Raw genomic sequence first — 26252 nt, 5'->3', positions numbered from 1 at the left:
TAAGATCAAGAAGCGAAACAGCCTGGAGCATAAGGTACTGTACGGAGTACGGAGGGCTAGACGAGGTCTCGATGCGGTCGGTAACTTAAGCAGACTCTCCGACGGAGGTCAGCACCGCCCACCTGCATCCACTTCCACTTGCTGCCTTGCTGCCTTTATCCTTTATCCTTTATCTGGGGTGCCTTAGGCAGGGATATTCTGGCGTGGAGATCAGAAACATTGACATTAATAACTACTTTGTGTCGGCTTTAACTTTAACTATAGTATTGCTAGCCATACACGGGAGGGCAAGATAGTACTCATTTGTTTGGATAAGCACATAACATGGGACTCCATTGTTGTTCATTCTTTGACTGGGCTAACCCTAGTTGTGGCTAACAGTACATCAGGAAGTACTTGTCTCGCCTGGCATGATACCAGATGGCTCGACAGGATCATGAGGGTACTATATCCCAGAACAATTAAGCAATGGATGAATGGTTCAACGTTGCGAGAACTCGCACGTGCGCCGCCGACTCTATACAACTAGCTCCAATTTCCCCTCTCGACAAGGGGGGTTGTCTATTGATCCAGCCATTCCGCGCACTCCTTCCTGTACTCCTCATCACAATCACATTCTTGCTGAAGAGTCTAATCTATTTCGTCTAGGTAGCTCACGGTCCAGCGTCACAAGCGTCGGGGTTGCCCTCACCCTTCAACTACCGCATCCCATGATTTGGTCATCCAGCACGATAATGTGTAACTCGGGGAGAATATATAAAACCCCGAAAATCCCAATAACTTCCGCAGCTCTACTCTTCTTGATAGAAGTAGCTCGTTCTGGTTCAAAATGTTCTTCTCACCTGTTGTTCTCGGCTTAGCCGCGACTACATCTCTCGTGCTTCCCGTCCTGGCCCAGTCAACCTGCAACGGTCAGTCGGCCTACTGCGACCGGATCTACTCGAATGTAACGCAGGTTGGCGCCCATGACAGTCCTTTTGTAGGGCCCCTTCTTCAGCAGAACCAAAACATCGACGTCACCGAGCAACTGGACCTTGGGATTCGTTTTCTTCAAGGCCAGACGCACCAGTCGATTGACAATGAAACGATCCTCCTTTGCCATACATCATGTCTCCTTGAATACGCCGGGAGCCTGGAGTCGTACTTGACCACCGTCAAGACCTGGTTGGACGACAATCCAGATGAAGTCGTGACCTTGCTCTTGACAAATGGTGATAGTCTACCAGTGACTCATTTCGCCGAGGCATTCGAGAGCGCGGCCATCGCCGACTATGCATTTGTGCCGAAGTCATCGCCAAACACTCTAGCCATCAACGCCTGGCCAACTCTGCGAGAGCTGATCGGTAATGGCACGCGATTGATAGCTTTTCTAGGTACGTGATCATCCTCAGCGGTCGCAACGATGACTTACAAGCTCGCTCAGATTATGGTGCCGATGCCACAGCGGTTCCTTATATCCTCGATGAATTTGCTTACTTTTTCGAAACGCCTTATGATGTGACCGATGCCTCGTTTCCCAACTGTAGCATTGATCGGCCGTCGGGGGCTTCAGCGACCGGTCGGATGTACATTGTTAATCACTTTTTGGATGTCGATATCCTGGGCATCTTGATCCCAGATCGGGAGCATGCAGCCGAGACCAACGCAGTGTCAGGCGAGGGCAGTATTGAAGCTCAAGCCGATTTATGCCTTTCCATTTATGGTCAGCTACCAAACGTTATTCTGCTGGATTTTGTCGACCAGGGTCAGCCGATTGCCGCGCAAAGTCTGCTCAATGGGGTGTGAAAACGAGGGCTTCTATGCTGACGAGCATCGCTGGTCGGTGTGTTGCTCACAATCGTATTTTCAAGGTAGTCAAGTTCTTTCTGATGAAGTAAGCTCGGTGTCTATTCAGCACTGCAGTCGTTTTGGATGGTTTGATAGAAGCAATCTTGACGGGTCGACCATGCCCAGTGTCCGAAACTGCCGGCATTGGCCGATCGTCGAATGTGAACGACTCTTGTCGGTTTATGTTCAAGTATATACAATCTGGTTCTGTGGATTTTTTATTCATCTATCTCCACCTGCATCTCGCGTTCTAGTTTGATTGGAGCTAAGATTAGCGTCATATAATTGTGAACCAAGGAGTTGACTTGACGTACCCCAGACCTTGTTGGCCGACCCAATGATGATTTCTGCTTTGGCTAAAAGCTTCTTCGCATAGCGCTCGGCTTCTGCAGGATGAAGCTGGCTTTTCTGGGCTTTGCGCGGGTTTACCTAATTCATTATGAGCATCTTACGGTTAGGGGGTAACAAGGATTTGGCAAACCATCATCAAAATAGGGACCAGATCCTTCGAGTCCGCTTCTGCCAGGGCCCTCAAATTCCGGTAACCATTTTCTCGGAGTAGCCTGGCAGTCCAACCCTTGACATACGTAACCTGTGCCATTTCGAGTAGGTCAGCCCGGGCCCCAGCCTCTAAGCGATCCTGCATATGATCCAAAACTGCAGCCAACATTCCCCAACCCATGCGTTGACAAAATTTGACAATGCCTGCAGCAAACCCGTGGCATTGCTGTGCCAGGCTCTGGACAGAGCCCCGTGGTATCTGGTACCGAGATGCGATAACTGACAACGGAACCTCATTGCTCAGATCACGAAGCTGAAATGCAGTATATGCCCGCTGATAGATTCTAGCTTGCTTGATCTGCTCTGGTGAATTTTCTTTCAGCGACCCGCCGCTCTGGGCCCTGTGAGCTGTTAGCGCCATGAAGTCCGAATACCGTGAAAGTCGGGAATCCATCATACATGTAATTCACAAATCCAGGTTGGACGCCAACAAATTGTAGGGCACGCAGCCCACTTTCATCCAGATTATCAAGCTGATCTCGAAAAATGCGCCAATCGATGTGAGTCCCAGCAGCTAATTGGAGGGGCGTAAACATGTAGAATATATGCATATCGCCATCCATGACGAAAGCTTGCAGAGCCCGTTTCAACTCTTCATGGACAAATAAACCATCTTCGGGTGCAAATGCGGACGCGACCACAGCCTGTCCAAGCTGTGTTGCTGAATATGATGATCCATCATCATCAACATGCACGAGTTCTTCCTTGACCAATTCTTGGAGTGCACATTGCATAATACTATAGGCTAGCTTTCTGTCCACTGTTCGGTAAAGCAAGGTGCACCTGACATATTCCTTGATTGCGTCATACCCGGATACGAGTCCGGTAGCGAGGGCTTCTAAGAGGGCCCTTGTACGTCGTCAGCAGCAAGCCTTGAAGGGAGCTGAAGCCACGGGCATACCTTTTGAGGCCTCTCTTCTCTGGAGCTAGGCAGCTTTCAATGGCCGGCATGTCGGCTTCGAGAAGGTCACAGACCGCTTGTAGGTCACTATTGCCACATATGAGATACGTCTCGGCCGCTTCGTCCTTTCCCTTGCGACCGGCTCTTCCGCACATTTGTCGTCTTTCTTGGTCAGCCCGCGCTACTAATGATTGGGGGAGAGTACTCACAGCATGGCGGGCCCGACGAGTTCTCGGCCCATGCGTGCCCCATTGATCAAAACCCGTCTGGCGGGTAGATTGACGCCAGCGGCCAAGCTGCATGTCGCTATAAGCACTCTGAGAGCACCCTGGTCATAAGCCTGTGCAATCAGTTCGCGCTCCTCAGTCGTCATGCCTGCATCTACCCGATATTTCAGCCTTGGTTCTGAGCCCCAGTATGAGGTATCCTTACGGTGAAAGCCGACGCCTCTAACGAGGGTATTTTCAAGAGCAGGGTCTAGGCCGCTGGGAAGACTCCGGAGTTCGGCTACAAGGTCCAGTCGTTTGTTCAAGTCTTCCGTGTTCTCCCCCGGGGCTGGCATAGCTTCACTGATGATCGCCGCTTGGATCTGGCAAGCCTGTCGACTGCCACAAAATACCAAAGCACCATACCCAGCTGATGCCGTGTCAATGGCCAAGGCGACTGTCGCGTTTGTCATGGCATTCGCAAGTTCTCGAAAGGTTGAGGGGGCAACGATGCGATGAGGAGGCATAGTCTCAACGAGAGATTGCGTTGGAGCCGACTTCAGTCGTGATATTGTCTGAAACAATTGCCTCGAGGTTGCGGCGGGATATATCGCATTCTCGTAAACGAGGTATTCGTCAATTGGAACCGGGCGGTAAGTTGATACGTAGTAAACTGCATTCATCCACTCCGCCAACATCTCGGTATTCTAAGCCTATGTCAGGGTGACGCTGCGCATGGCTGAACGGTACTTAGTAGCTCACCGATAGTGTAGCACTCATCCCGATGATCTGGATGTTCTGTCGCAGGAGCAGCAGTTTTGTAACCATCAATTCCAGAAGGTATCCACGGTGCTCATCGTCAAGCATATGTAGCTCATCTAGAACAACTACGCCCAGCTCCCCGATACTACATTCTTCAATGGCAGTGTTGATCAGGGAGTTCGCCTTGTAAGATGGCCTGGTTAGCATCCATAAATTATGGGAGAAGTTCTCTGGGACTAGTAGAGGATACTGGCCACACCTTCTCGATGGTACAGACGGCAATGTCCGTGTCAGCCCAAGACGCAGCAGTTCTGCTTCCCCCAAAGTAGCCTGTCACACGAATCGACTTTTGTAACTTGCGCCAGCGCTGGTGATATGGTCTCGTATTGTCCACCTTATCGTCGGCATCGCTGATGTTTTTCTCAACATCTTGCACGAGACGTCTTAGCCACTTCAGTTTCTCTTGCACCAGCGCTACATATGGAAGAACCAGAATTGCCTTGCGGCCCGGGTTGTCGACGATGCGCTTAATCATCAGAACGTCAGCGACAAGCGATTTTCCTCCACCGGTGGGGGCAGTATACACCAGGTGTCGGCTGCCATCGAGCAGTCCTGGAGTCAGCAGGCACGATGCTTGCCATTGGTATATGTTCTTAAGTCCGATAGCCGCCCAATTTGCGGCTAAAACGGACGGCAGTCCGTACACAGGGTTGCTCAGAGACAACAGAGGATGATCGGCAGAGTCTTCATCGGCACTTCGCAAAGAACGAAGCGGTGGATCTCTATGGGGGACATTGGCTGCAGCCGAGCGAATATCACTGGCAACTAAACGACCTCTAGGCAGTTCTAGCGAAGGCCTTATGAAATCTACCGGTTGACCGGCTGATTCACTGAAATTGGCAGGCTGCTTTGCACTTGAAAGCGGGTTGTTGTTGCCTGTGGAATGCTCTGCAGGTCGCTTCTGTCCAGCCACAGCAGCTACGTCGTATGTGTTCTGGCGTGCGATGTCGACGGAAGTCTGGAAGCCGTAGGTCTGGAGAGACTGTCCAGATGGCGCAGACATGCCTTGCGATGAGATGACTATTGTTTGAGATGGTTGAACGCTATAGTATGAGATCCCATGGGTGACAGATTGGCTATATAGAATGTTTAGAATGTTTCACAGATTCCATTGACGCGGGTAGGGGTGGGGAATAGGTGTATGAGTGGTTCAAATGCCAATGATCAATCTTATTTCTGCCAAAGAACCAACAGAAGACTTGGTGGTGACAAATCAGCTCAAAGTGAGATAGACAATTAAGGCAGTTATCAGGCGATGGAGTTGGGTGAAGAAGTAAAGATCAATCACCGGCTCGGGAAGCGTAACCAAATAAATTACCAAGAACGCGCGTGAGTTGCAACGCGCTCAGATCGGAAACTGCATCCCCGACGGGGGGACTTTGAATGGAAGCTGAGCCCGCGGCGGGGTGGGCCATATCTGCTGCTGCCTCAGGCCGGTTGGTAGCACTACCTATAGACATACTCAATACTCAGTACCTTAACTTAGACTGTACGGTATGTATTGTAACCACCAACCACCAACCACCAACTAAGTAAGCCATCCCTCCTGCACAAGCCAGACCCGACCGCCGCGGAAACGTTCCTGGATCGTCTTTACCCGCTAATCGGAGCCCTGCTGATCCGCCCATTCCTAGGCTGCTAGCACTGCTAGTCTAGCCGACAGCGGCATGCGTTTACATCAGTGTCTGGCTGTCTCTGTGTCTGTATCATAACGTTACCGAGGTTTTGTACAAGGTGAGGCTAACTAATTACTAGGTAACTTGACAGTCGCCAGGAACTCCTTGGCTCTTAGCTTCTAACACAAGATGATGCACTCCGTATTGATAGTCAAGCACAGACACCGCATAGAGGACACCATCTACCATCTTAAATCCGTCACGCATTGCCACAGAAAGATGAGCAAGGGCGACCAGGCCAGCTTGTTCATTTGAGCCAGACAATCATCCTCTCGCCTCATCAATGAGTACGTATGCATACATAGACTTATGCAATCTTGCCGCCTTCACTTTGACTTCCTCTTGGTCAACTTATCTGCACCTCAGCTCCCACAGATGGAAGCTGTTTTGGTTACCTGCGATCACCTGACACTTATCAGCATGGTGAGTCCGCCCGCCGGGCGGGCTCTGCCAACACTTGCCTGAGATGGTCTAGACTGAAAGGCACCTGGCACTGCTGGCAGGCTCCGACTTGGTGCACAGTTCAAAGCACCAACAGCAACAGCAATAGCAACAGTTTTACCTTCGGAACATCGATTGCGGGACAGGAGGCTTACCGAATAGTACTGACACCACCCTCCTCCGGTCCCCCTTTGCCCTTGGTGTTGTTGGTAAAGGAACTCAGTTGGGCTATCCCTTTCCCCATGTCTCATTCCAACTTTCCCTCATGTTTGAGCTCAGGCCTGCGATGAGATAGTTATATACATTCGTGGCTACCAGTCCGCCTACTGCCACGGAGGGCATGCCCGAGAACGGTCACATACTAACACTGGCTCAGGCTGGTCATCACAGCGATGGACCCGGGGACGCCAGACCCGAAACAGAATCGCAGCAAAAGAGGTCTACGTAGTGAAAACAAGAAGAGAAAAATTAAATTCCAAAGAGCGATTAAAAGACTCCACTTTGTTGTGGCCACTCCCGCTTGAACGAACCTGATCGAACATATTCCCCGTACTGTACACCGTACCAACCAAGCAATTCCCGAGGCATCATTTGAGTTCGGTTTCCTCAAGCTCTCATTGAGAAAGTTGGAAGAGGTTACCTACTTTGTAACTTGTGGGCGCGATGCAGCTAATATATATATTGTGATTGATGTTAGTCTGGCAGGGATACTCTGTGGGAGGTTTAGCCGTTGATTGCGCAGTTTCATACCCGTCCCCTGCAGGCGCTAATAACTTACTGCTAAGTGTCAGTTTCTATAGCACAGTTCCTAGTGCTACAACCTGTCCGTCCCCATAGTTACCTTACCCTATGGGACGATCCAGTTCCGTCAGCATGCCGCGTTTGCGATTCCCAAATTACATCGGATACACGGTTTGACACATGAGCTAGAGCTGGCACAGTTGTCCGCCTGATGCGACTGATCTTGCTTTTCCTTTTTTCTTCTTTTCGACAGGGCGCATATTCTTGCATTTCACCATTGCTTTGTAAATCTAATTTATCTCCCTCATGGGACAGAGGAGACGGGTCAAGAGAGCACTGTATGCATTGCAAGATGATTATCCAGTCGCAAATATCAACCTGTCTCAGTCGTCAAGGTGAATGATGCTGTGACCGGCTAAGTAAGTGACTGGAAGGTGGCGACAAAAGCCAGTGCAAACAGTGCGGCAGCAAATCATTTGGCGTAAATGAGCTGAATGAATGGATGTTCATAAACCCAGAATTTTCCAAGGTACGTAAGTTGTCTGGGTCACTTGAATGCTTACCAGCCAAGTTGATGGCAGCCGACAGCCCATCGGGATGATGTAAGTGAACACAACTTATTACACCTAGCACAGAAAATTTGCATCTAACCAAGCTGAGGGCGTGTCCGTTTCGCCCTAGGCACTGTAGCAGAACAGCACATGTCTCTATTGTTCACAATGCTGAAGGCCAAGAAAGAATCGCCGCGTCTATGCTACTCAGACGATCCGCTGTCGCGGGAAGAGGGGATGTCCCCAGTAGAGAAAGAATCGCGCTAAGGGTTCTGGCGGCTTTGGCCATATTACTCAGTACTCAGTCCTCAGTATTCCCGCCGTCGCCGAAGGATTTCTGTGCTTAGTGTTATTATCACATCACTGCTTCTCGTCAAAGTCAACTCCGACCGCACGCGACCATCCAACCATAATCCTTCGCGTGCGTGGGAAGGAGCCAAGTCCTAGTGGGTTCTTCCGGGAGGAGGCCGTGATTTTGCATGCCGTACTGTACAATAATGAGAGAAACCCGACGATAGAGGGGTTAGTTTACGGGGTAGTTCGCATGAGGTTCACCCCATGCTGTACAGTACACTAGTCTATCACAGACACAGACAGACTGATAGTCAGTCAGTCAGTCAGTCCGTCAGACCGTCAGACCGACACGTTCGATTGATCTACTACATATACAGTGTTCCGCTACTAATCACCACTAGTCAATTAGTACTGCAGGTCAAGAGGAGCCACGGTACCGACAGCCCTCTCCCTTTTCGCTGTATTGTTCTGATCCGAGTTTTCGGTTGTCTACCTAGTCTAAAATGGCTTAGCATTGTCCCGGACGTCTCCATGCCTCCAGTTCTTTCTTTGGTCGTACGGAGCCACTCTTGCACAAAATGCCCCTCCCCTTTCTGACCGTGGACCTCCCGTGCCCCGGTAAAATCGGGAATGATGGTGGACAGACCCTAAAATTTGATAAACGAGAAGGAAAATTGGGAACCCAACGGGCAGAATATCCAAGCATGCACCCTGATGCCTCAACTCCAAGAGGAAAACACAGCTCTATATCATGCTCAGAGCCGAGGAGCCAGAAGACCGAGCTCAAAGGGGGAGGGGGGAAGATGTTAGTCGGTTGCTCTAATAATACTACCAAGTGCTGTACCTACTTATCTGGCCGGTGCTTGTTTCGAGAAGTTCCCTGTAACATCCTAAACATACTGCGGTATCGCTCTTCATGGGTCATTCCGAATATCCTCGACCTTCAAATCCCTTGTCCAGTTCCCTGGGTATAGACCATGTTGTGCCTAGATATATCAAACATGTGGCTCTTGCAGTCATATACGATCCAACAGATGTGGTGGTCTTTACTTTTTAACGCTCCAGCCCGAACGCGGAATAGACTTGGCGCTCAGGATTTCAGATTCAACGCGCATGCGCTGCCCTACGTGACAACATTCCTGCCACAGATAAAACATAAAACATACATACATACGTACATACCCTCTTATTTTTATTTTTATTTTATTTTTCCTGTCCATCCACACTCCCTCCACCTTTTCCATCTTCTGCGGTGTACGGAGCCGAGCAAAGCCTATCCGGTCTTTGATTCTTCCTCTGCTCTTAGCATCCCTCTCTCCCTCCGTCTCAGTCGCACTTCTTCATTTAAGTTTCGTCAGATTTCCCCCCGGCCGGTCGACCCTTGTCTTAATTGTTGGGCGCTTGCCTCTTCATATATCGCGCTCCTCGGCCCATGGCTGAGGACCCCCCCCTTCCCTGTCCCGATGTACCATCATTCTTTCTTCGTATCGGGTCGTTCGGCCCACAGCAGCAGCATTTCCTTTTCAAAGGGCCCACGACAAGCATCCGAGAGCGATGGGACTTAGGTATTTCCGCTAAACCCAGTAGAATAACGTAGATCCCCCAACGGGTCAAATGCGCCGCCTGCGAGCAAGGGGAACAATGGGTTATAAGCAACTACCTAGTCAGCAACCGCCCAGGGCGGCCGGCCTCTGCCAGTCTGCTGTTCCCGAAGAGGATGCTCCTGACCTCTAGGCTATGACGGCGCCCGGTCACCCTGCCGGTCATCCATTCAGAAACCGGAATTGAAGGCATATCAGAATTTGAGAATGGATGAACGGGGGAGATTGAACTTGTGAAGAGTATGGAGTGAAGAAGTAGAGAGACAGTCAAAAAGAGTCCAAGTTCTGGAGAAGACTGCCTACCTCGCTCCAAATGATCATGTTGCCGAATCTGCTAGCCAGCATCTCTGGGTCGTTTGGCTTGTCTGGGTTGGATGGAGGAGGATCCGTCATATTAACCCATCGGGACTAGGGGCGAGGATGTGGACTGGTCGGGATCCCAGCTGGTCAGTTAGTGTAGTTGTAGTAGGTAAGAAGTTGTTAGTTTAGTACTCCATTGTAGGTACTGTAGGTACTGTACGAGTAGGTTAGGACCTGGTGGAAGGGAAGAAAAGGAACTTGGGAACTTGAACTATTCTGTTAGGTAGTGAGTGAGTAAAGTGATTCTTTCGGGTCTCGTTCGTTCGCTCTCTTCTGCTACCGCTGATGTTGCTGCATACCTATTATTTTCACTCCTTCAACCCAAGCTTCTGACTTTTCACGTTTCCTGTCTGCGGTGGTCTTGACTCGAGTTTCTATCTTCATCCTCTTTTTGCCTCCTTCCCCCACATCCCTCCCTCCTCCTCCTCCTCCCTCCTCCCTCCCTCTCCCTCCCTCTCTCTCTCTCTCTCTCTCTCTCTCCCTCTCTCTCTCTTCCTCTTCCTCTTCTTCCTCTACTCTCTCTTTCTTCCCCTTCAAGTTCTGTTCTCTCCTCCCTTCTTTGAACCCTGCCCCGTTTTGACTTCCCCTCCCCGATATCCCTCCCCTTGGGTCCCGGGAAATGCACTAGTCCAATATAACATACATCCGATCCAATCCATCCATGATCTCGACCGTGAGGATCGATCGACCACCTACTACCCATTTTCCCTAAGCCCTCTTCCATCAACTCGGGATTTAAGGGACTATAACAATTGGGGGCGAGGGTCAACTGTGATTATCACGAACTACTTACTTTCCCGTGCCAGTCCTGCCACAAGGACTAGACCAATCCGACTGGGTCTAAAGTGATCTTATCCGTTCTTCCCAATCTCTTACTACTCTTCTTCGTTCTTCTTGTCCGTCCTTTTGTCTTTTCCCACTCTTTCTTTCTCACACGCATCCACACCCTCTTCCCTCTCCTCCCCCCCTCCCCTCGGTCCCCACGAGTCTCCCAACGCCTTAGTGTGGCTCTACTTTGGTTTGGCTTCCACCGCCGCTAACCTTCATTTTACTACCCTACTACGGTTCTCTTCTTCTCTTTCTACTCTTCCCTTTCCATCCCTCCTTCCCTCCCCCCCCCTCCCTCTCTCTTTTTGATGTCTTTCTCGCCCTACACTTTACTTTTCCTTCCTGCGTTTCCATAATTCCTCTCAACTTGCCTCCCCGTTGTCCTCGGGTTTATCGGTTTATTCGAGCCTACTTCTCTGTGGTCTCCATTCTCTTTCGTGGAGGCTCATCATCTATCTGGTTTGATAATTCACCGCCGACCTCGATTTCTCTGGGAATTATTGTTCGAACATCAACATCACCCGTTCACCCTTCCTTCCGCCCTTGCGGGAATTAAAGAGTGAATTGGAACTGAGATTCGGCACTGGCATTTTTAACTCTTCTTCGATTGTTCTGCATCGACTGTCTCTGTTCTTTCCCTTTCAGTGCGGTCGTAGGCAGAGAGATATTCCAACATCTTTGCAGCCTTGCTCCCTTTATCCTAAACCCCCAAGGCTTGACTGACTTGGTGTTCCTCCTCTGTTCTTTTGATTGCCGCCCCTTGATACTCGGGTTCACGCCGCTGTGCGATATCTCCACCCGCCTGCAGAGTCAGTTCTGATGAGGGATCGCCTTCCCGTCACGGCCCGTTGCTGAGCTTCGCATTTCCGCCTCTTCCTCCCACCAGCCAAATTGTTTGGTGTTTCTTCCGCTTGGTGGTAAACCTACTACCACACGACACGCCCGCCACGCTGGAGGCACCACGGCCATTTTACTTGGTTTGTTTATTTGGAAATTTTGCCTGAGGCTTGGCCATGGCCTCGGATAGGTCACCGCCTCAAAAGTCACTGCAGTCCCAGCACATCGCGAGGCTCAGTTCATCATCTCCTTCTGCAGTCCGTCAAATGCCTACTCCCGGTCTCGCTTCTCGGACGGGTTCCGCAGAGTCTCCCACGCCCCAAGGGGCCGCCACCGGGAACGATCTGCAATCGCAACCGTATTCTATCGCGGCTACTGCTTCGCCGGCCTCCGAGGTCACTCTCACAGCCACTGAGCCGCCCAGCGCGTCTACGACGCCGGCACCGTATGGCACCCGCTCAAGAGGGCGCAATGCAGCGCCACGCCCCAATTATGCGGAAGATCGCGACATCGACATGGATTTGGAGATTGCCCAACCCGCGCCCAAATCCACTAAGCGGACGAGCGGCGTTGCAGGCCATCCGGTAAATGGTTCCAAAGTCGAGGCCGAGAAAGTAGCATCCTCGTCAAGCTCACGGAAAAGTCTGACGGCGACAAATGGCGCAACTCCCGCCGCCACACCAAACCACCTCATTCCCGGCACATCGTCATTTTCTGCCAAACCTGACGAGACCAATGGGGGAGGAAACTCGTCCAGAAAACGAAAGCAACCGGCTAGCTCGACGAGTACTCCCACGGCCAATGGAAGTGCTGCGAAGAAATTATTTACGGCTGCTCCAGGAGCCAGTCACCACCAACCGGACACGAATATGGTCAATTTTGAGGAGCGTGGCGCTTATTTGGAAGATGGCAAGCTCACAGCGGATGACGGCACCACGTTTGCCATAAATGGTTAGTCCTCCTCCTCTCATTGTTGTGTTCCGAACGTTCCTTGTCAATCAGCGCGCGCCGGGTGTTCAAAAGGGCTGGAAGGAAAAGATGCTAAGGCCGTGCGCTAGACCATGTTTACCTCATTTGTGAGCCGCCAGGCGAACCGTATTACTTGGCGCGAATTATGGAGTTTCTCCCCTCCAAGAATACCGCCTCGGGCCCGATCGAGGCGTTACGCGTGAATTGGTATTACAGACCACGTGACATTCAACGGAAGGTCGCAGATACGAGATTGGTCTTCGCATCAATGCACTCCGATACCTGTCCACTCACCTCCCTGCGTGGAAAATGTTACATCTCCCACCTGTCCGATATTTCGGACTTCGACGAATACAGGAAGACTCGCGATTGCTTTTGGTACGACAAGATGTTCGACCGGTACATTCATCGCTATTACGATGTAATTCCGACAAGCAAGGTCATCAACGTCCCCGCCAATGTCAAGAAAGTCTTGGATGAACGCTGGAAGTTTGTCTTGGTCGAAATTGGGAGACGGAAGGAGTTAACCAGCGCCGTGAAGACGTGTAAACGGTGTAGTTTATATGCTGCAAAGTAAGGTCCCAATATCTTCGTTCGGATCACTGGATCGTGACATTAATGTTTTTTCTTAGTACGGACTCGGTGGATTGTGCTGTCTGTCATAACACTTATCACATGTACTGCGTTCGACCTGTCCTGACAAAGAAGCCTGCACGAGGTTTCGCATGGGCCTGCGCAGCATGCAGTCGAGCACAGGAACGAAAACTGGAGGCACGGAACACCCCGCTGCTCGGTGAGGCGCCGCACCCTGAAGGCGAAGAGGAAATCGTGGAAGAGGAAGAGGAGGATCCCAACGCCGCCGCGAACGGCACCACAGGCAGCACCCCAGCCCCTGTCGAGGAGGAGGTTCGACCAGCTACCGAGGAACAGGTGGCACAGGCCAGGATGTGGCCTTACCGCTACTTGGGAATTCACTGTCGGGTCGAAGACGCCCTCGATTACGATGACCGCATATATCCACGGGCCAGCTCCCGATTGGGGCCTCGCCACCAGGCAATGGTGATTCCGTGGCATGGTAGGCCGGTGGAGTATGTCAAACCGATCGATATCAAGAAGAAATACTTGAGAGGCGGCAGCGGTCGGAAGGATTCCAAGCTGTCAAAGGAAACGCTTGCCGCGATCGAGGCCGCCAAACAAGAAAAGGCGAACCGGCCGAAATGGGTGCTGGACGAGCCTGCGGGCTACGTGCGCCGCGGTGAGGATGAGCCGGTCCCAGTGGCGGGAAAGCAAGTACGTACCGCCGAATTAATGTTCAAAATGCCCACTGCAGGACAGATTTCAGCCCGCGGAGAAGATGACATGCCGGGCACTGATCTCAGTCCCGCCGACAGGGAGAAGTTTATCGACAATTATATGAAGCAAGCCAAGGCATTAGCTCCCGATTTGGGAGTGGAGGGATATTCTACGAATTTCCTCGACAAAGCTCTTGAGTTGCTCTATTCTAACAGCTTTGATGTCAAAGCGGCACTTGCGAAATTGAAGCAAGTCAACAAATACAAGGACCTCAAGGAACCCCACCTGCGCCCCGAAGAAGTCAAACTATTTGAACAAGGAGTTGCCAAGTTTGGATCGGAGCTACGCAATGTCACCAAGCACGTTGGGACCGTACCGCATTACCAGATCGTCCGGTTCTACTACATGTGGAAGAAGACCCCGCGCGGTCGTCAAATCTGGGGAACCTACGAAGGCAGGCGGGGTAAGAAAGAAGCCAAGCGACACAATGCTGCGAAGCTAGTAGATGATGTGGCGGATGATCACGATGACTCGGCGTATGATAACGAGAAAGCGGTGGAGAAAAAGCGTGGATTTCAGTGCAAATTCTGTTCTACACGAACCTCACGTCAATGGCGACGCGCGCCAGGAGTCCCGCCTGGCACAACAAAACCTAGTGAACCCTCCTCTAAGCAACGCGATAAGGGACCACAGCTCACTGTGGCTCTATGTCTGCGTTGCGCTCTCCTGTGGAGAAAATATGGCATTCAGTGGGAGAGTGTCGATGAAGTTGCGAAGAAGATTGGGCAGAGTGGTAACAAGTCATGGCGCCGCCGCGTAGACGAGGAGCTCTTGACCCAGCTTCTTCTCTCAACCGAAACCCCAATCAGCATCAACAGTGCCACAGCGGCTACGGCAGCTTCATTAGGTGTTCCGGTAAATGCTAATCCTCAGGTACAACAAGAGTCCACAAAGAAAAAGGCACGAATCACGGACAAAGATAGCGCTACAACCTCCACAGCGACATCGGTGGAACCACCTGCGCCGAAGAAGAAACTACCGACCGAGAAGGTGCCGGAACCCACGCCAGTCATGCCTGATCCTCCCAAGGCGAAGACGCTCCCATGCGCTATCTGCAACAAGATGGAGCCCATGGGTGACCAGCACCTGTCTTGCCGGGATTGCCGACTGACCGTTCATCGCGGCTGCTATGGTGTTAGTCCATCACGTAACTGTGTCAAATGGCTCTGCGATATGTGCTCAAATGACCGAGAGCCCATGATTTCGACTCGCTACGAATGCGTCTTGTGCCCAGTGACCTGGACGGAGCATGAATTGATGGAAGCGCCGAGATCAACACATAAGAAAAAGACTGAGCGCGATCGTGAGAAGGAGAGACTCGAGAAAGAATTACTGACCGAGGCCATCAAGCTCTACCGGCAGCGGCAGGAGGATGTGGGCAAGCCAATTGGTCCGCGCGAGCCGCTCAAGAGAACTGCCGGTAACAACTGGGTTCACGTCGCTTGTGCCGTTTGGACTCCGGAGATCAAGTTTGGAAACTCCAAGGAGCTTGAGCCAGCCGAAGGGTTTGGACTGATTCCTGCGGACAGGTATCGGGAGGTATGTAAGATCTGCAAGACAAACAAAGGAGCATGCGTGCAATGTCATTATAGCAACTGCAACGCCCGTTTCCATGTTGGGTGTGCATTCCAGGCGCAGTACAAGTTTGGCTTCGATGTCACACCGGTGAAGAGCTCCAGGCGGGATACCGTGAGCAGCGTGCGGCTTGGAGATGAGTATGGGTCTGCTTCGGCCGGAATCTGGTGTCCCCATCATACCGTTTCCGCTGTTGTGCATGAAATCGGCGAGCCAACCGAGGAAGCGGGCTTGAATGCGCTGCAGCGCTACGCGCAAGTCTACAAACAAGCGGACTTAAGCTTGACTGGGACTGTTCGGAGAGCCAATTACGTACAACAGTCTGCCGGTGCGTCGCATCACCCTGCAACAAACCCTGGGAGTCGCCGAGTCTCGGCCGTCAACGGTGTGGTGCCTCTGTCGACGACTACCAGAGACAATCACAAGGTTATCCCGGCATCACCAGAGCATGCGGCAGACGAAATGGTCATCGACTCCGAGAACCATGTCCCTCGCCCCGCCACTGATAGCAATTCTGGCCGAAAGTGTGCTCGCTGCTCCAGCACCTGCACGCCCAAATGGTGGTCGGTCGATAAATCGCGGCGAACAACTGACCTTCGGACGCCTCTGTTGAATGGAGCCGGTCTGAATGAGCCAAGGTATCCCGGCGCATCTTCGGCCAGTCCTCCTTACCTTTCTCGCAAGCCATCTCAAACTGGTCTGCCCAGGCTTAACGGCGACTATGCGTCTCCCGACAATGGTACGGTGTCAGCAGACGGATCGCAAGCGCTAGTGGAATGCCATAAGTGCCACCTCACGAAGCCCGCCTCTCAGCCATCGCCCGAACCTCGACCGTCCCCATATCCCGCCTCTCGACCAGTCCTGCCGAATCCTCCAATTCGCGAGTTCCATACCCACCCGTATGGCCCTGGACCGCACCACGCCCATCCGGCTCAGCCCAGTGTTCTTGCCAGACCGATGGGCACGCCTTCGCACAGTGGGCCTGACTGGTATGACCAGCGATCCGCTGATTATGTGGATGGCCGATTGCGCAATGGTCTACCGGTGCCTGGGTATCGAGGAGGGCCCCCGCCCCCATCAGCGCACCATATCAACGGCTACCAGCCGGCTCCAGCGCACCATGCTCCTCCGCCTCCAGCTCCTCGCTATACGGCAAGCACACACCCTCCTCCACCCCAGCCCTACTCCGCCCATCAGAGTCCCTATGGGCCGCCCTCGATGCTGTCGCCTCGCCCTTCGCACGCTGCAGGGCCCCGCCCGTATGCACCTTCGGCTTCACCACCGGATATTCAGGCCACGATGGTCCGGCGTTCACCCTCTCACACGCTCAGCGCATTGAACGGAGGGCCACCACCGCGGGTGTATTCCGTTGATCGGGTCCTCGGGGCGCCAGCCCAGTCACCCCCCATATCCCAAGCCCACGTTGACCCTCGGGGACCGACCCCTCCCGTGAAGCCGGATGAAACGCCCATCGGTGGAGGGCCGAATTTGATGGGCACGGGCAGACACCCGAACAATGGTGGGACGAATGGCGGCTCTGGCGCCAGCGCCAGTCCTTCCTTGAAGAACTTACTTTCCTGAGAGGATCCTGGAGGAAGCCGCCATAGACCGACCCATGAGGCGATGTACCATAGTCTTCATTTTCCATTCTTCTTTGCATTTACTTTGGGACTATTTCTGGTAAGGTAAAACCGGGCGATCAGCGTGGACTAGAACTCTCCTTGTATGTATTGCCATGCTTCTTTTCACCTCTGTCTTACTTGCCTCCTTTTGCATTGTGCTTGCTATACCAGGTTCTCATTTGCGTTTGCGTGATCAAGCCACGCGGGATGGATTAATGGCCTCCCTCTCCTGTGGCATTGGCATTCTGAATGTTTGTTATTTAATATCCTTTTGAACCCGACCAGGCCGGGTTACGAATGATAAAGAGAGATTTTTCCCTTTGACCAGTACAGTGTCTGGATGCGGGGGTTCCACCAACTTAGGGACCTGGGTTCCAGTCAGTACCGTACCGAATCTGCCGAACAAAATAGGCAGCAGGGGATGTTCGTCGGCAGGATGAGTATCCTAGAAATTCCACCTGTATGCAGAAAATACATAGGTCGAGAATGTCCGGTGCAGTAAGTTGAATGGAGCCAGTAGAAAAGTGGGTTCGGTCGATTGGCCGCCGCGAAACCGAAATATAATTCCGGGAAATCCAGCCTGACGATCCCTTGAGACATAACGCGCGTTCATGTCTTGCATATGGTTGACTGGGCAGTATAATATTCCCCACTCAGGTTGTGTGGACTGTGAGTCAATCTAGTATAGTATGCCTGACTCAACACAGTAGCTGTTGACATATGAAGTACTATTTAAGTAGGGTTGGGGAAGGGTGAGGTGAATTTCTATCCGAGGTTAGACTTGAGACAGATAAGTTAACTAGACAGGGTCGTTGTCGTTGTTGTTGGGCAGCAGCAAGAACAGCAGTGGTCGAAGCTCCTTGCATAAAACTGTCCCCGTTCCGCCCAGTGGATTGATTCCACCTCGCTCTGTCTCTCTGTGTCACCGTAACTATGTATGTCTCTCTTCTCTTGCTTTCCCTGTCATCTTTTTTCCCTTTATCAAATTACCCATAAGAAAATACACATGATGTTGCGGACCATCAGCCACCCACCAATCTCCTCCTCTCCTCTCAAATCGAAGGCAAGAAACTCAGAGAGTTTCGGTTGAAGGAGCCTTTCTCCCTTCTTGTCAGCCCCAACCCTCACCCGCGGTTCCGAGGCGGACGGATCTGCTTCCCATTGTTGGAATTATGTACCACAACATCAAATCACATCATGGACATTTGGTCGACGTCACTGGATCGTTTGCCACTCCTATTCGGCATCGTTTCCATTTGTCCCCTCAGATGCGAACTCCAGAGGACCGTTGAGCGAACATAGGTTGGAAACCCCTTTGAATCCAAGGTCAGAGTATGGTGACCATGTGTGTATGTGGTGTGTGGTGCGTGGTGTGTGGTGCGTGGTGTGTGGTGCGTGGTGTGTGGTGCGTGGTGTGTGGTGCGTGGTGTGTGGTGCGTGTGGAATGGAAGTTCTAGAAGACCTGCCAATGACTCGCGGCATTTTACCCTCTGATTCATGCGCTTACACGCGGGGATCGACCACACGTTCGATCACTAGACTAAGTACTGTAGGTTCTATGCATGGGATGGGGAAGGGGGGGGGTGGCGTTGATGTAATATCAATTCTTTCAAAAAGTCTAGTCAAAGGGAAAGGGAAGGGGGAAAAAAACCCTGGAGTTTAAATATGGAGAGTAGTCGAGAGAAACTCCAATGATGATGACGATAATGATGACCGAAGGGCAAGTGGTTGTGTTGTGAGGTGCCCGCTGCAGTCGGTGCCCACTGCCCACTCTGCCCAAGACAGAGGCCAGAAAGTCAAAGCCTCATTTTAATTAAATTAAGTGGTGCGATGGAATCCCTTCTCCTCCACTCATTTTCCGCCCGGGAGATTCTAGAAGAGCACGACACGAACTAATGAGATGGCTTGCTTAAGCGTCATTCGCCCCACTCTTTGCTCTCGCCCTGTGTGTGTGCTTACAGCTGTGTGTATTCTTTCTTTTTCTTGGGGGGTTTTTCTTCTTTCCCGTCTTGGTTGTTGCTCAGTGTTCCAGTTGACTGCTGCATTGCACTTCTTTTTCTTTCCCGGCAGATTCCGATTTATGGATATCTGGAATTATACGGTATGGATATATTTATGGATATATTTAGCTAGTCAGATATTAATCAGCGTCATTCTCAGCTCCTGCTCCTGCTTCTCCTCCTCCTCTTCCTCCTCCTACTTACCCCATGATGAACTAGACCCAACCCGACCGGACCTGAACGAGGCCAGGAAGTGGGGGGAGAAGGGCCGATCGTATACACGGAGGGAATAGCTCTGTCGTTGGGACGGGGGGCCGATGCTGCTTTTAGTTTAAGTACAAGTACAGCACCAGCACCAGCCATGGCCAGGAACCTGGCTGAATGTACGGAGTAAGTAAGGTGAGGTAGTGAAATTAGTCAATCAGGCCAAATTGTCTGGCCCCATCGGAGTTGTTCTCTGACGACGCCCGCAGCCGCCGCCGCCGGGTGCCGCGACCTTCTGGAAGACCGAGCGAAGGGTAGAGGAAAACCAAAAGAAGGACGGGAAGAAGCAAATCATGAGCATGAATGAGCTTTTGGTATACTTCGTACTTCAAGGTTACTACATATGGATGGATGGATGTATGTATGTATGTATAGTACTAACTATACAAGTCGTAGTTATCTATCTATCTCTCTCTCTCTCTCCCTCCCTCTCTCTCTCTCTCTCTCTCTCTCTCTCTCTCTCTCTTTCTCTATCGCCCTTCCATCCATTTGCGCACTGCTTTTGGTTCAAACCCTGGATTCGCTAGCCATTCGATTTCCAATCCAATAACGTCGTCATTGCTCTCTTCCCTCCCTCCCTCCCTCCCTCCCTCCAGTCTTCCTCTCTCCACCCCCGTACAACTACTAAAAAGTAATCTAACCAAATCTCTCTCGCCCCCTTCTTTGCTTGAAGGTCTGGAACTGACTTCCCGTCCTCTTCACTCACTTCTCACTCTTCTCGTCTCTTTCCTCTCTTCCTCTATTCCTCTTCTTTCTCTTTCTCCCTATTCTCTTTCTCTCTCCTCTTTCCTACTCTTCAAATTTCCACTCCTCTCTCCATCTCCACGCGTACTAAGTTACCGATTACATCTACCACTACGACCTCCTCTCCCCACAATCGTCCCCTTTGTGACGTCTCCTCAACCCACACGATTCGATCGCCCTCTTCCCCTCCTCTCCAATTGTTCCCTTACCTCGCTCGATCTCTGATCTCTCTCATCTACCTTATTCTTCCCCTCCTTCTCCATTCTTATCAATCAATCAATCAATCAATCAATCAATTACCTGACAATTAAATCAATTACCAAAGAGAGCCAGCACATCGGCGCAAGTTGATTCCCACAGCTCCTGCTGCCCCGTCCCCTTCTCGTTACCTAATCCTTTATCAAGAGTACCCGTGCGGCCCCTTCGTCGGTCCCGATCGATCTTTGGCTTGCTCTGGCTCTCTTGTCTCTCTCCACCCCGTCCGTCCCTTCACTGCCTGCTCCAATCTCTCTTTCTCTCTTCCTCCCCTTCCCTCTTGCTCTCGCTCTCTCGCTCTCTCGCTCTCTCTCCCCTTCTGCTTTTCTCTTTGGTTTCCTTTTCTTACACAAACACACTCTACACACACTCCCACCCATATACAAACTCATCCACACTCTCTCATTGTTCACACTTTCCTATATCTACTACCAACCAAACCTTTTATTCTTCTGTGTCTGTCTCCGCCTGGCCGTGTCCGTGGCCCACCATGACGCCCTAAGATTCGCCCTATTTCCTGGGTTCGCCAATCTCCTCCCTTCTCTGTAGCCGAATCTTGCATGTGTCGCGATTTCGGTGGCTCCCCCTTCGGGTCGACTTGGTTCGGGCGCCATTTTCCATCATCGGTGACGAACCTACCTTAACAACCGCAGCCCGCGAACAGACCACTATCCATCCACTGGCAATTGCCCGTCATTCAATCTTTAACTCAAACTGTCCTTCGACTTCCTCTATAACTTTGAATCTTTTGATTCTTGGTGTTTGGGCTTCCTCCTTCGCCTATCTATTTTTATTCTTGCCTTGAGAGATTTCCTAGAAACCTGTGAATGTGAGTGAACTAAAAGCCAACGGGTTGTATGCACGGGTGGCAACCATAGCCGACCGCCAGCTGGAGGTATGCATGCGGTTGGGTGCAAAGCGACCTGGATTGTCTCACTTGGGAGCCTCCTCGCCCCTCCTGCACCTCCCTCCCGCAGGAAGGGCTTTCATCGACCATGTTCCTGCTGGTCCGCGCTGCAGCGAACAAATCTCTTGTTCGAGTGCGCGCCGCAGATGACGCTGGTTCGTCGCCGCTATAGCCTGTCTGGGTTGCTGCCTCTCACTCCCTGTCGGCTCTGGTCGTCGCGTGCATACACCGCACCCTGTGTATCCCTGATCTCGAGGTTTCGCTGACGCAAGAAAACAGAACCCAGCATAGAGTGACTTGATCCTGCAGTCTATAGCCCGCCCTTCTTTTCGCTTCACACAACGTTCCTTCGCTTCATTCATCTCAGTCTACCGGCCGTTCGTTTCGCTTCGAGATCCCCTCTCCCACCTCTATTACCACTATCCCCCCCCCCATTCGCAGTTCACATCTACCATATGAGCCCAAGTCTGGATCGGCTTCGCTATATCTTCCTCCTTCTTTCTCATCCCTGCGACTACACCGAGACCTGACCCTCGAAGCCGAGACCCTGGATGATGGGCACCACAATACCTAACGACACCATGGATCGCATCGAATGTTCTGCCATTTACATCGATCATCGCGTCAGGTCGGAGCGATGGGTTGATCACAACACCCTGGACCCGGTAACGGACCCGGATGCGCAAGCCCTCCTGCTCGAAGAACCGGAGTCGCTTCGATCGGACGTCCGAGTGCTGTTGGGGGTTTGTAAACGTATCTATCTCTGTCAAGCCGGCGCGTCGATCGCAACGAAACTAGCCGAGTTGAGCGACGGCGCGGGTAGCAAATATATGCCGATTTTTGCATTTTTCGACATAGATCTGCACGGAGAAGAACCGACCCTACATCGCCGCCGAGCGAGTCGTGGCTCGTGGGCAGACGTATCGCCTCCCTCGCCCGCGTCGCTACGCCGTGGATTCACCTTTTCCTCGAACTGGGAGGGGGCATATGATCTGAAATTACTGTCCGGATTATCAACCGACATCCAAGTGCAGGATTTGCCCAATTTGATCGTGCCTGTTGCCATCCTGCGCCCTCCGTCCGGCGACCTTACCAGTGCCCCTATCGATCAACCACCTAGTATATCCACCCTTCCCGACCCGCAACACATTTCCAAATGCCTGGATGCCGGTGCTGTCGACGTCCTCGTAACCCCGCTGGACAGCTGTCGAGCGCAAGCTCTGGTTGTCCATGCTTACCGGACCCGTAAAACTGCCTTGCGAGAATCCGCGCGCTTCCTGTCGAGGAAGAAAACGCGAAAGCACTCGTGGGTGGGGGTGCACGATGAGCAGCCTTATGCTTACCTGCGAGAGGCGATGGTTTCCAAGCTCATGAAAGGCATTTGCAATCCAGAAGAGGTCATTGAAGAGTTTCAGGACCGCGAGTTAGATGTACGCGCGGAGCGCGCAGAACTCGTTAGAGAACAAATCGGACAATGGAGCTTCACCGCTCACGGATTCTCTGACGATGAGTTGGTCCTGGCAGCCTTTGAGATGCTTCAACATGCTTTAAGTGTGCCTGACTTGGGAGAGTGGCAACTGACACCGGGTAAGTGCATGGCCTTTTCTGCAGACTTGTCAAAAGGCCCTGCCAGCTGATCAACGAGCTTTTCTAGGTGAACTTCGGACGTTCCTCCTTGCCTGCCGCGCCTCCTACAATTCCTTCGTGCTATACCACAATTTCCGCCATGCCATAGACGTTCTGCAGTCCGTCTTCTGCTTTTTGCTCCATATAGGCGCGCTGCCTCCTTATCGATCGGTCGGCCCGGCGTCGGGCGACAAGTGCCCGATTGCATCCCTGCTCACGCCGTTTGATACCCTGACCTTGCTGATCTCTGCGATTGGTCACGATGTCGGTCACCCGGGCGTAAACAACTTTTTCTTGGTCAAGCTGAATGCCCCCCTGGCTCAACTCTATAACGACAACTCCGTCTTGGAGGCGTTTCACTGCGCCGCCTTTTCCCAAATCCTGCGTCGGTACTGGCCGGCTGCTTTCAAAGATCGCCAGCTCCGCAAATTGCTGATCAGCTCCATCCTAGCAACGGATATGGGCGTTCACCAGAAGTTCATGGAACGATTAGGGTCGCTGCAAGAGCGGTTTCATGAGAATGATTGCACCACGGACGGGTGGAAGCCGCAAGATCTGGAGCTTTACAAGACCCTCGTGTGCGGTCTGCTGATCAAATGTGCCGACATCAGCAATGTGGCGCGGCCGTGGGATGTTGCAGAAAAGTGGACCCAGATCCTACAGGAGGAGTTCGCCAATCAGGGCGAAATGGAGAAAGAGGTGGGAATGGAGACTGCTTTGTTTGGCGGGCCCCCAGAGCTCGGGAACATCTACAAACTTGCCACTGGCCAGATTGGCTTCATGTCGATCTTTGCGCTACCTCTGTTTGAGGGGGTATCGGATATCCTTCCCGACTTGAAATTTACGGTGGACCATATTCGAGGAAACCAGTTCAGATGGCATATGCTTGCCGACCGAGAAAAGAGCCGACAAACACTGTTATTAGATTTGCGTCCAGATGAGGTGGTTTCTCCGCGTACGCAGAGTCCAATTCGAAGTCTCAAGGGTATGCGCGCCCCGGTGGCAACCCCTGGCCCCGACACTCTGGTCAAGCCCGCCTTCCCTACCAGCGCTACCCCGCGGTCCGCTCCGGACGACTACTTCGGGGCCGTGCACTCGCCCGTCAACTCGGATGAACCACCCAGTGACTACAATGAGAACAACATCAGCCCCGTGGTATCACCGGATACACCTGGTCCGTCTATGGACATCACAGGCAGTCCATTCCCAACGGAGATAGACTCACGCAAATCATCCGGTGCTGTGTTCGACCATGCAACGGTCTCCACTCCCGGAGAATCACGCACCAGTAGCCATGACTTCTCCACCACGCCTTCAGCACGGCCGAGTGAGACATTTGACGGAGCCTCGGACACAAATCGCTCGTCGACCGACCCGACCATGATGGCCACAGTTGTCCTGGCCAATTCGTCCGCCACGAATGGCGGGGCATCCGGGCCATCTAGTGCCCGCAACAGCTCGATTGAAGGCGTGGCGGAACGCCCCAGCAGTTCACGACAAGCCCCTACCGGGTGTCGCCGTCGCCATGCGAACACTGGCTCATCTGGACGCACGTCTGGCCTATCGAGCTCTCAACGGAACAGCTGCACTCGGACCCACAGCGTCAGCACCTACAGCAACAACATGACCCCGATCTCTCCGGCTACCAATGCGACCAGCTTCCTGACGGTGGACAGTGACGAGAAAGGATTTGCTCGGGAAAGTGTCAGCCGGAGCGACAATGAAGAGTGGAGCCGGGCCAACATCCGACCTGCGACTTCTAATCATGAGTCTACCGGTACCGTCTACCCGGTCAACCGTCGGGCATCCGACCCACACACGTACGACGCTGGGAGCAAGCACTTGGGATCGCCTGCGGGCAATGGCACCGGCAGCTCTGGGCAATCCACGACGACCGCGGGCAGCTCCAAACAAGATGGACGAGGTCGTCCTTGGGGCGAGCCTGGCGAGCGTCACTCGGGCCCCTTCAAACTGGTAAAACGACGGAGTCGTCTCCGACTGGCATTTTGGCGACGCAAGCCGCATCATTCGCACCAGCACGAGCTGAGTGGCGAGACCTGACACGATCTTCTGCTTCTTTGGCGTTATTCTGCGATTTGATTTCAAGGTGTTCATGGAAAACCAAGGGGGAACTTGGGTTATGGGCATACGGTGACATTCAGCTGATGACTTGGATTTACGATGGATTGCATGACTGACGACACGGATTGGTGATACGGGCGGTTGGGCTCAGTGTCTCTGCTTGCACAGAGGCTCGGGTTCATGACTCCCCGATATTTGACGATCTTGACGATATGCTATTATCGGAGGGACCAATGCCTTCCGGTGCTGGCATGCGAGGGTACTTAGTGTAAACCCTTGCGAACTGCCTTCACTTAACATTTCTTTTCTGTTACATCTGACCATTGTCTGGACCAAATTCTTTTTCTATATTTATTTATGTTTTTATATCATACAAGAGGACACAGGCTCATGGATATTTAGGGCACCATTAGAGTCGGGGCGTGAGATGGCGTTTATAAGGAGGAGGGAGGACTTGTGCTCTTTACTGTATTGCATGACAATGGATATTCATTCCTCGATTGGTTTACTTTCCACTTTCTTGCCGTTATACCTTTTTCGAATTGATTGAGACTCTGGATACTACTTATATATGATATAGATAGGTCTATTGACAATCCTCACACTTCTCCTTTTCCTGAGTTTCTTCTTGTTGTTGCTGCTGCTGCCCCAGCTCGCGGGCCTTCCTCAACGCCCGATCGGTATGTCCCAAGTCCCGCCCGGGATCCACCACATTCCGCACGAGGGATTTAAGCACCTTGACTTCTTGAAGATTGTCAGTCTCAGTCTCCAGGTAACAGTTCATCCATCCCACCCCCCCCCCCCCCCCCCCTCCCTTATCCCGGTAGAAGTAGATCACCACATCCCCGCCAGGGGAACGGGACGTCGAAACAAAACAACATACGTACCAGGAAACCCGCCATCCCGCTTCCGATCCCACAGCACCGTCTCGGTGATTGCATCGGCCTCCAGCTGTCCCTGTCCGTTCCCCGCAGTATCTTCTTCTTCTCCCACCACCCCCCGCCGATGATACAGCGTCACCGTGAAGACACCCCCCGTCGCCGGCTGCAGCGCCACCTCGCCCAGCTGCGTCGAGAACGTCGAGAGGAGTTCCTGCGCAAACTGTCCTCCCCCCGAACCCTCCCCGGGGATGCAATCAGGTTAGCGGTTGTGGTTCGGGAATTTGGGACGTGGGGTGGAAGGGTGAGGGGACGGGTAAAAGAGGTTAAG

The 26252-nt window shown here is 52.3% G+C and overlaps 5 protein-coding genes across 5 annotated transcripts; 3 read left to right on the top strand and 2 right to left on the bottom strand.

The window, feature by feature from the left end:
- The first annotated feature begins 671 nt into the window (after nt 1-671).
- Nucleotides 672-2078, top strand: BO72DRAFT_481594 (uncharacterized protein). The gene is made up of 2 exons (XM_040947688.1): nt 672-1373; nt 1424-2078. The coding sequence occupies exons 1-2, from the start codon at nt 830-832 to the stop codon at nt 1783-1785; spliced, it is 906 nt and encodes a 301-aa protein (XP_040795625.1). The 5' UTR covers nt 672-829; the 3' UTR covers nt 1786-2078.
- On the bottom strand, nt 2046-5320 carry BO72DRAFT_473092 (DEAD/DEAH box helicase; the record flags this gene model as incomplete). Its single annotated transcript, XM_040947180.1, has 9 exons — nt 2046-2077; nt 2142-2256; nt 2309-2729; nt 2788-3237; nt 3290-3451; nt 3499-3670; nt 3722-4202; nt 4258-4440; nt 4517-5320. The coding sequence occupies 9 exons, from the start codon at nt 5318-5320 to the stop codon at nt 2046-2048; spliced, it is 2820 nt and encodes a 939-aa protein (XP_040795624.1).
- A 6502-nt stretch (nt 5321-11822) lies between these two features.
- Nucleotides 11823-17124, top strand: BO72DRAFT_391526 (DNA-binding E3 ubiquitin-protein ligase SNT2; the record flags this gene model as incomplete). The annotated part of the gene is made up of 3 exons (XM_040941857.1): nt 11823-12597; nt 12705-13188; nt 13248-17124. 3 exons carry the CDS (start codon nt 11823-11825, stop codon nt 17122-17124), a joined length of 5136 nt encoding a protein of 1711 aa, XP_040795623.1.
- Nucleotides 17125-21643: 4519 nt separating this feature from the next.
- pdeB (3',5'-cyclic-nucleotide phosphodiesterase PDE2) lies at nt 21644-25106 on the top strand. The gene is made up of 2 exons (XM_040940509.1): nt 21644-22922; nt 22990-25106. The coding sequence occupies exons 1-2, from the start codon at nt 21887-21889 to the stop codon at nt 25020-25022; spliced, it is 3069 nt and encodes a 1022-aa protein (XP_040795622.1). The 5' UTR covers nt 21644-21886; the 3' UTR covers nt 25023-25106.
- A 523-nt stretch (nt 25107-25629) lies between these two features.
- BO72DRAFT_391552 (SelT/SelW/SelH family protein) lies at nt 25630-26144 on the bottom strand (the record flags this gene model as incomplete). Its single annotated transcript, XM_040941858.1, has 3 exons — nt 25630-25787; nt 25931-25994; nt 26040-26144. Coding segments are annotated over 3 exons (327 nt in total), but the record flags the coding sequence as incomplete, so codon positions are not given.
- Nucleotides 26145-26252: the final 108 nt, after the last annotated feature.

The sequence above is a fragment of the Aspergillus fijiensis genome (genome assembly GCF_003184825.1).
Source record: "Aspergillus fijiensis CBS 313.89 unplaced genomic scaffold BO72scaffold_94, whole genome shotgun sequence".
Classification (NCBI taxonomy): Eukaryota; Fungi; Ascomycota; class Eurotiomycetes; order Eurotiales; family Aspergillaceae; genus Aspergillus; species Aspergillus fijiensis.
The sequence above is the reverse complement of the archived record's forward strand: the minus strand, read 5'-3'. Positions and strand labels throughout refer to the sequence as shown.

What these genes read in the sequence shown, in the direction of transcription:
- pdeB (XM_040940509.1), top strand. Translation starts at nt 21,887, where the DNA reads ATGATGGGCACCACAATACCTAACGACACCATGGATCGCATCGAATGT. An exon ending in AGAGTGGCAACTGACACCGG is followed by an intron (nt 22,923 to 22,989) that starts GTAAGTGCATGG and finishes GAGCTTTTCTAG; the next exon opens with GTGAACTTCGGACGTTCCTC.
- BO72DRAFT_481594 (XM_040947688.1), top strand. Translation starts at nt 830, where the DNA reads ATGTTCTTCTCACCTGTTGTTCTCGGCTTAGCCGCGACTACATCTCTC. An exon ending in GCGATTGATAGCTTTTCTAG is followed by an intron (nt 1,374 to 1,423) that starts GTACGTGATCAT and finishes AAGCTCGCTCAG; the next exon opens with ATTATGGTGCCGATGCCACA.